The sequence below is a fragment of the Gigantopelta aegis genome, chromosome 4 (genome assembly GCF_016097555.1).
Source record: "Gigantopelta aegis isolate Gae_Host chromosome 4, Gae_host_genome, whole genome shotgun sequence".
NCBI lineage: Eukaryota > Metazoa > Mollusca > Gastropoda > Neomphalida > Peltospiridae > Gigantopelta > Gigantopelta aegis.
In genome coordinates, this window is record NC_054702.1 from 108023876 (window position 1) to 108038745 (window position 14870).

General features: G+C 42.0%; 1 protein-coding gene across 2 annotated transcripts in view; it reads left to right on the plus strand.

Annotated features, from left to right (window-relative positions):
• Positions 1-14870, plus strand: part of LOC121371706 (equilibrative nucleoside transporter 3-like) — a 42634-nt gene that overhangs the window by 11848 nt on the left and 15916 nt on the right. The window contains exons 3-5 of one of the 2 annotated variants that reach the window (XM_041497797.1): positions 773-805; positions 13915-13996; positions 14622-14782. In XM_041497797.1, the coding sequence (XP_041353731.1) occupies positions 773-805; positions 13915-13996; positions 14622-14782 (276 nt within the window). The remainder of the gene's footprint in view (positions 1-772; positions 806-13914; positions 13997-14621; positions 14783-14870) is intronic. The other variant, XM_041497798.1, reaches the window with a different exon arrangement.

Here is a 14870-nt window from a genome sequence, read left to right on the forward strand (position 1 = left end):
TAATGTGATACATGTCGTATCGTCAGTTAGATATCATGAGGTATGTAAATCATGACACCCCTAATAAAAAGGTATCGCTGCTTTAACAAAAAAAGATAAGCAAGCACATGCACATGCACATAATATATATTATTATATGGTTCAACATAACCGAGTTAATAATAATCATACGAAGCACATGTGTAATAACAAGTGTAATGACGTAATTTTGGAGAAGCGACGTCACAACATGACGTTGCTTCTCCAGTCCTAGCTCAGACTGGGCATTTGAAATATGACATCATTTGTTCGTCTCCCTCTAGTTGTGGCTGAAACATTTTGAGTTGGGTCTTGTTATTCATAAAGAAAATAGCAATAATAATATGGATAATTAAGAAATTATTATACTCGCGTGTGAGTCGTACTGATTTTACGAAACTCGTGTCAGGATTTGTGTATTACCCTCGCTCTCACTCGGGCAATACAAAATTCCTGACACTCGTTTCGTAAAATCAGTACGACACACAAGCTCGTATAATAATCTCTATATAGTGAATTATTTAATTAAATGTTTTAATTAGTATTTTAGTGTTTACACACCTGTCACATTGACACAGGTGTTGTGTTTATCTCATGTAATAGTTTACTGGATATTAGAGTCTACATGTATTGGAAAGACAGAGCTCACATGCATGTATTTGTGGCTATAATATAACAAACACTGATATGAAACAGAGTTGTTGAAAGGGGACAGGGAAGGATATAAAATTGAAATGATGTTTTCGGATTTCAGAGAAACTAATCTTGGAGATATACCTGAGGACAGGTAAAATGTTTAGTAAACATTACTGCTAAATTCTGACAATAAAATTCTATCTTGCTTACAGCTTCTCTCTGTTTTGTCTACATCAAGTGTGAACACCTTTAACATCTGTTTACTCTGCATTTTGTGTATTTACTGGTAGTTATACAGCAGATCTACAGATGGAAATGGTATATTATTCTAGTTAGAAATGTAATCATAATTAATTCTAGCTATAATGACATACTAGTTACTACTGTAGTTAATAAATTTGTTGTCTTTGTTGAGGATATTAATGATTATATACTCATATTTCTGATTGTCCACAGTGAATGCACAGCCATAACATACATTTCTCTCTTACTAACCACTAACATCTGTTGAGTGCAGAAAGCCTAGATAGCTGTGTTTGCCCAGGACAGAATGTTTGAACCTTCAGCGGACATGAAATGAAATCTAAAAAGTGAATTTGATATTTTAAGTTACCTATGTTGTACTGATTTTAAAAAACTAGCTGCTGCATTAATCTGCCAGTTTGCTTTTTTCATGAAAACAGTTAAGCATCAGGGCCCATATTTTCAAAAAGATAACATGTAAGTCCAGAATTCCACGTTACAAGCACAAGTCTGACTAAAGAACTGGGGCTTAATTCACTAAACTCTAACAACTTTGCGATATCGCAGTGCAGTGCTAAATGACTTGCAAAGAGGATGCCCTTGTTCACAAAAATGTGTATGTAGCTTAGTGTGTGTAAAGTTGGATGTAAATTTAAGAATTTAAACAGTGCCCTCAACCATAATAAGTAACATACACAGAGTCACACCTCTAATAAATTAAAGAAACATTGCCAGTAATATATGATTACTGGTATTTGACATGTTGAAATTTTCCCTTGAGTCGGCATTAATCATATAGAGTGATCTCCCTTGTTTTTTAGCCTACCTAAATTTCTATATATGTTAAATTAGTCCACAGATATGCATAAAAGTCACAATATCTGTATATATTTTGACATAGTCTTATTCAACTTACTGTGCTAGCACAACAAATATGCTATTCAACCTGAGTCATACCTACACACTGCAGAATTCTCTCCCTTGCCGGATATGCGCAATGCTATCCTTGCACGGGCTACCTGTAACTTCATTCTCAATTCTGCAGTCCACATGTTAACACCTGTTAAGCTTTGGCAAAAAGATTTCTTTACTTTTTTTGGTTGAACTTGACATACGGTTGGTTAGTTGGGAATTCTGTGTTGAATTTACCATGTCCGACGCGAGTTCGTTGACAGCTAGCGCACGGAAAGTTTGTGCGCGAGATGGTTGTCCATTTCCTTTACGACGTAAAGACACACACGTGTTGTGTCCGGACTGTCGGTCTTGTTCTCAAGACCTTCAGTGTGAGATCTGCGCCACGTGGTCTCCTGACCAGTGGGTTCGGTTCGGTTCGCAGACTCAGGTTTCGGGTACCAGCAAAATCTTGTCGTCTGCTTCGGCAGTAGTCGGCAAGTCGGACTTGGTGGGTAGGTCCCATAAGTCTGTAGACACTTCGAAAAGTGTCCGGAAAGGGGGAAACACAAGGGTGTTTCTTCTTCGGTCCGTGTTACGAGTACAGTTACAGATACTTCGGGTTCCTATTGTGACCCCCCCGGGTTCCTATTGTGACCGTGTTACGTGAGCCGTCATCTGTTTGTGTGGCTTCGTCGCAGGCGTCGCCATCATCGTTATGGTTACCTTTACAAACAGAAGGGGGGCAGGGTGGAGTCGTCGCGGCACCGGTTTTGACGACTTCATCGGTTACCGAGCACATGCACTCTGTTGTGCATAGGTCCACTGCTTCGTCTGCAGAGCAGGTGGCCCCGAGTTTGCCTTCGATTGCTGACAGTCGCTTCGGCACCTCAGCATTCTCAAGGCCCGAGGAGAGTTCTGCCAGTTTGCTTCGAACTGAGCCAGTTGTTCCAATGCCGGGATCCGTCTCTGATGGCATCCTGACCGATGTTTACCGTTGGGTGGAGGACTCATCCCGTTTGGGTCCTCCGTTTGCATATGTTTACCCCAAGGGTCTGGTGACTTCGGTAGCAACGGACATCTCCTCACAGTTTGCACCGTCTTTGGTCCCTACCTCTTCGACTTTACTCTGTGGCCGCAAACTCCGACCGTTCCGCACTTGGCGCAGGAACGACCGTTAGGCTTTCAGGAAACGTTGTTTCGGAGTTTTGTGGAAATTTTGAACACTTCGCCTCAGTTGGGATCATTGCTTTCGCAGACGGGACCGTCAGGTGCGGCTCCCATTCCCCCCCGGTTTTCCGTCAAAACCAGCAGAAACTGGCGTCTCGATTAGGGGGAGGAGATCTTCCATATAGATCTTCGGGATCCAGTGGACAGTGACCTGGCTTCAGAGGAAGCGTCGGTTGGACCGGATTCTGTCGCTGACCCAGCTCTCTCTCACTTCGGTTCGGAGGTAGAGGAGGAGTGCGATTATCCGGCGGTTCTGACTTTTGTCAGGGACCAGGTCCGACAGGTATGCGGGGACACTATACCTCAGGTTGAGGCCCAGCCTACATTCAAGGGTGTCTCCTTCGGGAACCGTTCTTTGAATTTGGTCACTCCTCGTGAGGAGTCGGGTTTACCACTTGCACAGGAGGCGAACAGTTCACTTTGTGACATTGATGTGTTGATCACTGGCAGTGATCGTATCCTGGGAGTGGGTGTTGATGAGTACCCAACGGCACTGCCTACGGGGAAAATCTTAACGGGAGCGCGCATTTTTCGTGCCGACTCCTATGAGACGTTGGGGCAGATTTTCTCGAACATCCGGCGGTCGTTCCCGCTAGTGTCCGAGCCGCTTGTTCCCCATCGCCGCATGTGTCATTGCCAATCGCGGATCTGGAATCGTTCGAACAGCTGGCTAAGTCGATGTTCCAGGTTAATAACCATTTAGGTACGTTCCTATTTGGCTTGGATAAGGCTGTCGAGAGCCTTCCTGTGATGGCGAAAGGCTGTTTGGAGGCTGCGTCAAAAGCCTCTAAGCATATCGCTCAGTTATCTGGCCGATTGTTTGCGAACAGTCTTTTGTTATGGCGTGACCATTACCTGGCGGGTTTGAGTGCGTCAAACGTTGCGAAGACGTTTTTTCGTACACGTTCGGTACGGGAAAATTTACTTTTCGGTCCCGATTTTAATATTGTCCTAGACAAGGATTTGTCGCGACCAGTCCTGAACACTCGACCCTCAACCTCTGGTAAACGTCGGTCCACGTTTTCGGGGTTCAAGCCGCCTCCTGTGAAAAAGGCTGCTTTTTTACAGTCGGCTCATATCCCTAGGGTTCCTGACACTAGGAGGCAACCAGGTAACAACCCGTCTTCCGCTAAGCGAGGACGCAAACGTCGTACTGCGTTCCGTTCTCAGTCCACCAAAGGCGTTGCGCCTACGGGTGGTAAGCGGTTGGGGTGAGGGTACATGAACGATCGGCAGTTGCTTTCGGAGGTACCGTTAGCAACCATACCCGTAGGGGGCAGGCTCCGCCATTTCCTTCGAAATTGGTGCAAGCTGCCTGGTCTCGACCCCTGGGTTCTGTCAGTCATTCGACACGGTTACAAAATACCCTTTTCTTCGAGCCCCCCTCTTACTTCCACTCCGAGAATGCCGCGGATCGGCGCGTTTTAGTGGAGAGTATGATTGCCGAGTTTCTCGACAAAGGGGGCCATCCAGAGAGTCAGTCTGGACACTCCGGGATTTTATTCTCATCTTTTCTTTGCCCGGAAGAAAAATGGGGAATGGAGACCAATCCTAAATTTGAAGCCACTGAACGTCTACGTCGATGTTCCTTCCATGAAAATGGAAACGGTTCATTCGGTCCGGAACCTGCTTCAAATTGGGGAGTGGGTTGCGTCGATCGATCTGAAAGACGCATACCTCCATGTCCCGGTGCACAAGGCGTTTTGGAAGTTTCTGCGCTTCCTGTTCGACGGGAAAGCGTACGAGTTTCGTGTGCTCCCGTTCGGTTTGGCGACGAGACCCCATGCTTTTACACGTGTGGTAAAAGCGGTGGTAGGTCATGTTCATTTGTTAGGGGTTCGAATGCATACCTATCTGGACGATTGGTTGATCCCAGCTTCGTCGCAACAGGAGTGTCAGACCAATGTCGGGTTGGTTTTGGACACGATCCTCCAATTGGGTTTTATTCCCAATTGGGTGAAATCGGAGTTAACGCCGGCTCAGATTTTCACATATCTTGGAGTGGTCTTCGATCTTGTGGTAGCGTCGGTTCGTCCCACCGATGCGCGTATCCACAATTTCCAAACGTCGGTGCAATGTTTGATGGGGGAGCAAAGTACTACGGTACGATCTCTCCACGTTGTGTTGGGCCACCTCGAATCTCTGGCCTCATTGATTGTGCGGTTCAGACGATTCAAACGACCACTCCAGTGGCATTTGTCCCCACGGTGGGACGGTGACAATTGGGACACGATAGTGCCTCTGGGCCCATGGTTCACTCATCCGATACAGGAGTGCCTGTCGGACAAGTGCATGTCCCTATCAGTTCCATTGCACCCCCCTGCTCCGGATCTGATCCTGTTCATGGATGCGTCACTGCACGGGTACGGGGCGCATCTGTTGGATCAACACATTTCAGGGGTATGGAATCTCTCCGAGAGGAAGCTTCATATCAACTGTTTGGAGATGGAGGCAGTGCATCGTGCCTGTCTTCATTTCCGGTGTGTTCTTCGACACCGTCGAATTCTGTTGAGATGCGACAATACGTCGGTAGTGGCATATCTCAATCGTTGGGGTGGAACCAAATCGGAGACTTTGGGTCGCAAAGCTCTTGCGATTTTAGAATTCTGCGACCAACTAGGGACCACTCTGTGGGCAAAACACATTCCTTCATCGGTGAATGTGTTAGCAGATGCCCTCAGTCGACATACCCCTGTTCAGACGGAGTGGATGTTGAACAAAGGGGTGGTCGCAGCGGTTCTTCGGGTGTGGGGCAGTCCACAGGTGGACATGTTTGCCACACGGTTGAACAACCAATTGCCGGTGTTCGTGTCCCTGGTACCGGACACATTGGCGTTGGAGTACGACGCGTTAAGTATGGATTGGACGGGACTGGATTTTTATGCCTTCCCTCCTCCTGTCTTACTCGGCAAGGTGTTGACCAAAGTGGTCCAGGAACCTTGTCACGTGACGTTGATAGCTCCTCTGTGGGTGGCGCGGCCCTGGTTTCCACAACTCCTGTCACTGTTAGTGGCAGTCCCGTTCCGGTTACCAGTGTTGTCCGATCTACTCAGCCAGCGACTGAGTCAGACGGTGTGGCATCCGAAGACGGAGGTCTTCCAGCTTCACGCGTGGAGGTTATCGGGGCTTCCTTCCGACGCAGAGGTTTTTCGACAAGAATTGCGCATCTCGTCTCTTCAGCAAAGTGCAAATCTACCGAGTCGGTTTATCAGTGTCACTGGCGTATGTGGGTTCGTTGGGCGAACGCACGGGATTTCGATCCCTTATCGCCTACTGTCAACGATTTAGCGGAGTACTTTCTGGCGTTGGTCCAAGAAAGGAAACTTAAAGTCACGACAGTGAAAAGTCACAGAGCTGCGATTTTCACTACTCTTGAACAGTGTGGATGTCGTGACTTTTCTACCAACTTGGTGTTACATGATTTACTTAAATCATTACAATCCACGGTTGAACGACCTTCCATTATTCCGAAATGGAATGTCTTTCTGGTGTTACATGCTCTTAAGGGTGTGCCTTATGAGCCGTTGAGGTTTGCTAGTCTTCATGCCTTGACGTGGAAGACTCTGTTTCTGGTTTCACTGGCAGCTTGTCGTCGGATCAGTGAGATACATGCTTTTTTGAATGACTTGGTTGATTACAATTCGGACGGGTCTGTCACTTTACGTACCGACCCTATTTTTGTTGCTAAAAACCAGTCTCCGGGGGAAGAGTTTCCACCTACTGTCATTCACAGTTTATATCGTACACTGTCATCTGATAACTCGGATAGACTTCTTTGCCCGGTGAGAGCATTGAAGTATTATTTGGAGCGTACGAAAAACCGGCGGCAGGGTAAAAAGAGATTGTTTATTTCTTATACAATTAGGCCGGGTGATGTCACAAAAAATGCTTTGTCTCGATAGATAGCAGCTACCATCAAGCTAGCATATGAGATGGCGGGTGATCATGTGTTACGGAATTTCTCTGTTCAACCACATGAGATCCGAGCCATTTCTGCTTCCCTGAATTTTCATGACTCTTTAGATATTATAACGGTCATGAATGCAGGGGTTTGGAAAGGACGGCACACTTTTGACCGTTTCTATTTCCGGGATATGGCGGTTGGTCCTGATGGTACGCGTAGGATCCAGACAGTCGTTGCGGCTCAACACGTCGTGTCTGTGCGCAGGGCAACAAAAAGGGGTCGACCTCTTTTCCATCCGACTGCCATCGATTCACGCTTTGGACATGTTTAACACTCCACCCTTTTCTGAGGGATGGGGTTTTTTGTAGTGTTGTCTACCGTTTCCTCTCCCTGGGGAGATGTTTTTCCTCCCTTTCTTGGGGATGAGTTTTTCTTTTGGGAAGCCCCTTTTTATTCCCAAAAGTTTTTTGACTCCTTGTTACCGTATGTCGTGGTTCGTCCTATCTCCATGTCATTACTTCAAAGGAGCTTTTCGGGTACGGGTAAGTCCTCTATTTTCTTACCTCCTCCCATTAATGTTGAATTCACGTGCTCTAACGGCGTCATTGCACGTCCGTTATAGCATATTTGTTGTGCTAGCACAGTAAGCTGAATAAGACTATTAGAAAATTTGTTTCTAATTTTTATTATTATTCATACTTACCTAGTGCTAGCACAACAAACTATACCTCCCACCCACCCCTATGAGGCTTTCCCTCGGTGGGTGGACTTTGAACCAAGAATGAAGTTACAGGTAGCCCGTGCAAGGATAGCATTGCGCATATCTGGCAAGGGAGAGAATTCTGCAGTGTGTAGGTATGACTCAGGTTGAATAGCATATTTGTTGTGCTAGCACTAGGTAAGTATGAATAATAATGAAAATTTTCTAATTTTTTCTTTCTTTTTTTGAAAGTAGTAAAAAATATATTTGTCTGTAATAAGCCTCCCCCCCCCCAAAAAAAAAAAAAGAAGAAGAAAGAAAAAGATGTCTCATCAATTCAATTAATTTAATTCTGAGAGTTAGAATCAGAAATTAATGTCTATCAAAGTTACATTTACATTTATGGCCAGCATCAGGAATTACGTACTGCTCACACAAATATAAAAGAGATGTAAATTTAATGTGACATTCTTTCAAGAATATGGGTCCTGTTCTTTGTGAGAAGCTTCTCACCAGCTGCTATTTATAAATTTTACAAACCTATCTCATTTCTTGTTTTATACATGTAGGTAGGTATATAAAATACTGCTTTCTGAAGTCATGTTTGCAGGTTTTGGACATTAAAAAAAAATATATATACATGTATATATATATATATATATATATATATATATATATATATATATACTACTCAAAAGAATTTAAGGGTCAAAAATTTATAACCAAATAAGTTTCAGTGTGTATTAGATTGATGATGTAAACTACACCAACAATTTTATTTATTGTTCCATATTTACAAAAAACCACAAATAAACGTCACTGTATACAAGAAAGTCACATGACATGCTGTCAAAGTTGAAGGTTGTCAAACATGGATTTTACACATTAGAACATTCGTTTAATAGTGTGTGAATCCACCCCTGGCGCGAATACACTCGACACATCGTTGCCTCGTGCTGTTGATCAGACGTCTGAAGAACTCTTGGGGAAACGCCTGCCACTCTGCCATAAGAAGTTGACCCAGATCATGAAGGTTGGCCGGAGGGGCATGGTTATCCCGAACTCTCCTGCCTAATTCGTCCCAGGCGTGCTCTATTGGGGCCAAGTCAGGCGAATATGCTGGCCAATCCATCCTGGCGATACCTTGTTGTCTGAGAAAGTCCGTTACCACCCTGGCGCGGTGGGGTCTGGCATTGTCATCCTGCAGAACTGCCCCGCCGCCAATCTGCTGAAGGCCTGGGAGAACCAACGGCCGGATAATCTCATTCAGATAGCGGATTCCATTCAGATTGCCATCCACCACATAGAGGGGGGTCCTGTGGTGGATAGAGATGCCGCCCCACACCATGACGCTGCCACCACCGAACCAGTGACGTTGTCTAACGTTAACGTCAGCGAAGCGCTCCCCAGGACGTCTGTAGACACGAACCCGACCGTCGTTGAACTGGAGACTAAACCTGGACTCGTCAGTGAACATCACTCGACCCCACTGAACACGTTGCCACCGCAGATGAAGCATGCACCAGTGACGTCTGGCCGTTCTGTGACGTGGTAGGAGTGGTGGTCGAACAGCCTGGTGACGGCAGCGTAGATTATTGGCTCTCAGACGATTGCGTATGGTTTGATCAGACACTCGAGTTCCAGTCGCAGTCCGCAGATTGTCACGTAATCGGCGTGCAGTGGTTGTGCGTTGACGTAGAGCCATATTGGTGATGTAGCGGTCCTCTCTATTTGTAGTGCTTCGGGGTCTTCCCGAACATGGACGATTTCGAACAGAATTCGTTGTTTGGTACCGTTGCCACAGTCGGCCAACGACACTCTGACTGACACCAAGTCTCAGAGCAACATTTCTTTGCCTATTGCCATCCTGAAGCCAAGCAATAGCCCTTCCTCAATCTTCGATAGTTGAAGTCGTACCATTGTTGAATTTGGAGTGTGCACCGTACACGAACGCAAGCTCCAATTATACGGAAATTCAGCATTGGGAACATGGAATACACGTGCAAAGCGTTTAAATGAAGCGATTTGTGAAAAAGCAAGTTATGGGCACTTACCAGACCTTTTGCTTTCGCCCTAATTTACGTGCAAATGTAAGCATGTTTTCGCCATTAGAACTAGTCGACAGTGTCAATGACAGTTGATTTTAATTCATTTATGGGTTGCTTAGACCCACTTTCGTCAAAATGGAACAATACCATGCGTGACATTATGGTCTAGCTAATATAATTGACATTTAGAAAATAATGTCGAAAATATCGTCTGACCCTTAAATTCTTTTGAGTAGTATATATATATATATATATATATATATATATATATATATATATATATATATATTAATATAATATATATATATACTGAACAAAATAAGAAACTTCCGCTAACTTTGCTTGAACATAACTTGATGAAACCAAACCGGGGGAATAATTGTTATATATGCGTTTAAAGAGTGTTCCATGATGCATCGTTTGGTGCAAAAATCATGGCCATAGGTTAACAGATACTGGGAGAAATTTTGACCAAGTGTGATAGGGGTTAAAAAAAAAACACCCACTTAATAACGGGTATGACCACCTCTTGAATTGACCACTGCAGTGCATCGCAGGCACATAGAATTGACTAAAGTGTTGATTTCTGCCTGTGGAATATTGTTCCATTCCTGAATGAGCACTTGACGAAGTTCGTTGACGTTAGCAGGTGGGTTGGGACAACGCCTCAATCGTCTGTCCAGACTATCCCAGACATGCTCGATGGGGTTGAGATAGGACTTTTAGCGGGCCAGTCATCAATGAAATCAATGTTATTAGTCCTAAAAAAATGTACAGTGTCTCTAGCTGTATGAGAGGTGGCATTATCATGCTGAAAAATCGAGATGTTGGCGTTGTTATGGAACAGAGGAATGACGTGATGAGCGAGAATGTCATCGTGGTAACGTCGAGCATTTAAATTGCCATCAATGACGACTAGTGGTGAACGATAACCATGGGCAGTGGCTGCCCAGACCATGACAGAACCCCCACCCCCGAAACGATCTCGTTCAAGAACACAACAGTCAGCATAGCGTTTATTTCTCCTACGGTAGACGCGCACCCTGCCATCACCACGTTGTAAAGAAAATCTGGATTCATCCAAAAAAAGAACGGTATTCCAGTGTCGCCGTATCCAACGAGTGTGTACACGTGCCCAATTAAGACGATTTAGATGATGACGTTGAGTTAAAACGCATCCGACGTAAGGACGTCGTGCATGTAAACCGTTCTCCCGCAGACGATTACGAACAGTTTGCCCACTGATTCGGTTATTATGAAGCCGAGGTGTGTTAGCAGCAGTAGCAGTGGCAGTTTGGAATTAATTGTGCAAATGGGTGTTCATGATATAGCGGTCTTGACCACGCGTTGTAACACGCGGACGTTCACGACGTGGCAAGTTGTTGGTGCTTCCTGTCGTTTGAAATCTTACGCGAAGATTTCATATCGCTCAACTAGAACTCCCAACATGCCTTGCAACGTCTTCTGTCGACATGCCAGCATCAAGCATGCCAATCGCCCGTTCGCGTAAATTATTGGGTATTCTTGGCATACTAAAAAATCTACAATGTAAAAAAAACTTTATTTTTTTTACAAATTTTGAAGTGTTTTCGTTCACTTGACAACAATGTCAGTAAGACAAGTAAAACAAATTGACCGAATACTACACGGGACATGTCGAACCATGCATGCACGTGCAAATTGAATTTCAGGTTGTCGACGATTAACAGTGCAAAAATAATCGATAAAATTCATGAATCCTGATAATACATCTCACGGCTAATACTACCTATATAATTTCATTACACAATGAATTCTTTAACACAACAAATACAACAAATACTATATGTACAAATCGGAAGTTTCTTTTTTTGTTTAGTATATATATATATGTATGTAATGTACTAAACAACGTAATAGTAATATTATAGTACATGAGCTGAGACCCCAATTTTGACCAGTTGGTACTATCTAAGGGTACCAAGATTAACTATGATTTTTGTTATAAGTGTATGTATCTCATTTCTTGTTTTATAGGAAGGTATACAAAATACTGCTGGCTGAAGCCATGTTTGCAGTGTTTGCAACTTTTTAAAATAAATGTACATGTACAAAACAATGTAATAGTAATAATTAAATACTATAGTTCATGAGCTAAGACCCCAATTTTGACCACTTGGTACTAGCCAAGTGCACCAATATTAACTATGATAGGTGTATGTATCTCGATGGTAGACTTCTCTGCAGAGTAGCTTATGGTCCCAAGCTTATAAATTTTTTACAACCTAGACTAATAATTATAGGGGGCGGGATTTAGCTCAGTCGGTTGAGTGCTCGCTTGAGCTGCTGGCATCACAGGATTGAACGACCTCAGTGGATCCATTCAACTGATTGTATTTTTTCTCGTTCCAACCAGTGCATCACAACTGCTCAAAGGCCGTGGTATGTGCTTTCCTGTCTGTGGAAAAGTGCATATAAAAGATCCCTTGCTGCATTAGGAAAAATGTAACGGGTTTCTTCTGTTGACTACGAGTCAGAATTACCAAATGTTTGACATCCAATAACCAATGATTAATTAATAAATGTGCTCCAGTGGTGGTGTTAAACAAAACAAACTTTAATAATTAGAGTCTCAGACTCCTCATTATATAGCTAATTTGAATCACACGAACTAAAATGCACTTGTTAACATTCACCAGCTTGTATACTACATAAAAAAATATTTTAATTACACAATTTATATAACAAATGTGTTTCCTTGTGTGAAATTCATATAATTTTATATTGGCAAAGCTAATACTGTGATGTACACAATGTACGTTCGTACACCAGGTGTTACAACAAAGCAAAAAATATTGATCTGAAACACACCATAAAATTATATGTAGGAACATAATACAATGGTTACTATATTTCCATTGGTAAAATAAAACTGAAATGAAAGTAGATACTTACTGAAGTAAATGTAAAAAAATAACATGTGTCGTACTTGTATAAATTATTTAGACTACATATTGATACATTATGTGCATGAGTTTAAAAAAAAAAAAACATGTAAAAATTGACAATAATCGTAACAGTGACAATCTGGCAACCCTCAGATTTTGCAAAACCATGTAGTTCATGCAGTACCCACAATTGTTCTTTGTGGTTTTTGTATCTTTGGAGGTGCTGACTTAGGATCCAATTGGTGCAAACTTTGCAGGCACCCTTGAGCTTTTCTAAATGTTCCACATGACATCCAACATAACATGGCCCTTACTAGTATACTAGTATTCTGAAAATTATCAAATTACCTGATGAAGTAAATACAGTAGATTTTGAATGATATATTCAGCCTCTTCACTTTATTTATTATCTTCATAACACTGTGTAAGATTTCTTCTTAGAAAAGTGGTTGTTAAAGCATTTGTTCCATGACAGATACAAAACAGTTATATAATAACTGAGCTGTTAAACACCCACATTTCACATTCAAAGTGGGCATCTTTTATTTTTGGAAAGCCACACCAAAAGTGTTGCATGATGTCAGAGGTGCAACTTCTGATTCTGGTCCAAATGTTAGAGCTTTGGGTGTTTAAGGTGATGTGTTCATTTTTAGGCCACCTATTATAGGTGCTGAATATTCAAAATTGAAAACATTTCAATCATGGGTGACATCCTTTTGTTAAATTTTAAAAATTTGTATCTTATGAATATATGGCTACAAATACTCTTTTGGTGATATTATAGGTATAACCTGTGTCCCAAATTATATTTGGGTTAAGCTTCTCTTTTGAAAAGTCCGTCATGTATTTTTGTTTTGACCTAGGGTGTACTGAAACAATTACAACAGTTTGTTTAGTGCCCTCAGTACCAATTTGGTGTTTTTACAAAGTAACAAAATCTGAAGTGGCAAAATCTGCTAGGTATTTCATAAAACTCTATAATATTTAATATTAAACACAAATTTTGTTCATTTGTAAGCTATAGGGTAGTTTTATTAATTCCATTTTGAGGCCATATTAAAATATTTGTTTATGGATAAACCTGATATCTTCATTAGTACTGTGAATTTTTATTTTTAACAGTATCCATAATTAAATGAGAGCTTGAATAATACCATAAACTGGCTCATGATATATAGGAGGTAGTAATAGTATTTGCTTTAAATTCTTTGTATCCTTGTAGTTTATCACATGATTTTTATTAGTTTTGTTATATGTGTATATATTAATTTGTGTGATGGAACATTTTTTAAAGTTTGGAATTTATTTTTGTTTCAGGTTCTATGGAGTCTATTTTATATTTTTGTTTCTTGGGATGGCTTCCCTTTTACCCTGGAATTTTTTCATCACTGCAAAGTCTGTAAGTATAATGATATTATGGTTTCTGCCAGAGGGTAAAACATGTATGGCACCATACCCAGATGTTTTGGCAGATTTTAATTTTTAAAGTTACCTTTTTGACAAAATTAATTCCTCTTATCATTGCTGTGTGATTTTCTTAACCCTAACCCTAAGCTTTAACCATTTTCTTTCTGGGAGAGGCTCCCAGGGTGCACATTACATCAGTACTTTTCTACGTCCCTTCGGACTACCATACCCCCCTGTTGACTGGTTGCATTCTATTCCATAGTGCTATACTCAAAAATGTCTTTCTGCAGAAACACTGGTAGAGTATACAGTATTTGAAATTAAATTAAGTGGGTTTTTCTTCTTCATCTTTTAATGCATTTTCTGTTTATATTACCAGTTGATTAATTAAATCAAAGATCATATATTTCAGTATATTTTATAAGACGTGCTGTTATTATATCTGGCCATATTTTAGCCTTTGTTCCCGCAAATTTACTTTTGGTCTGAAACATACATTATAAAGTTGTCCATCTTGAAATCAAATTTGAACATTTCTGTATATGGTACTTATTCACAGTTCAACCTTTGCAGGACAAATCTAATACATTAAGTCATGATTATGATTTGACTTTCAGTATTTCCAGTTTAAGCTGCGTAACACCTCGATTCCGGCGTCCGAATTTAATGATCCCGATGAAGAGACAAACCTTCAGATTTTATTTGAAAGCTATCTCGCCACCTCTTCCACAATCACCAACTTGACATGTGTGTTTTTAACTGCCATCTTTGTTAGAAAGTAAGTCTTTAATATTGAGTCTTGAATGTCTTCTCTCTTTTTTTCCAATCCTCTTGCTCAGGTTTCTGAAATCCAAGAACGATCATTT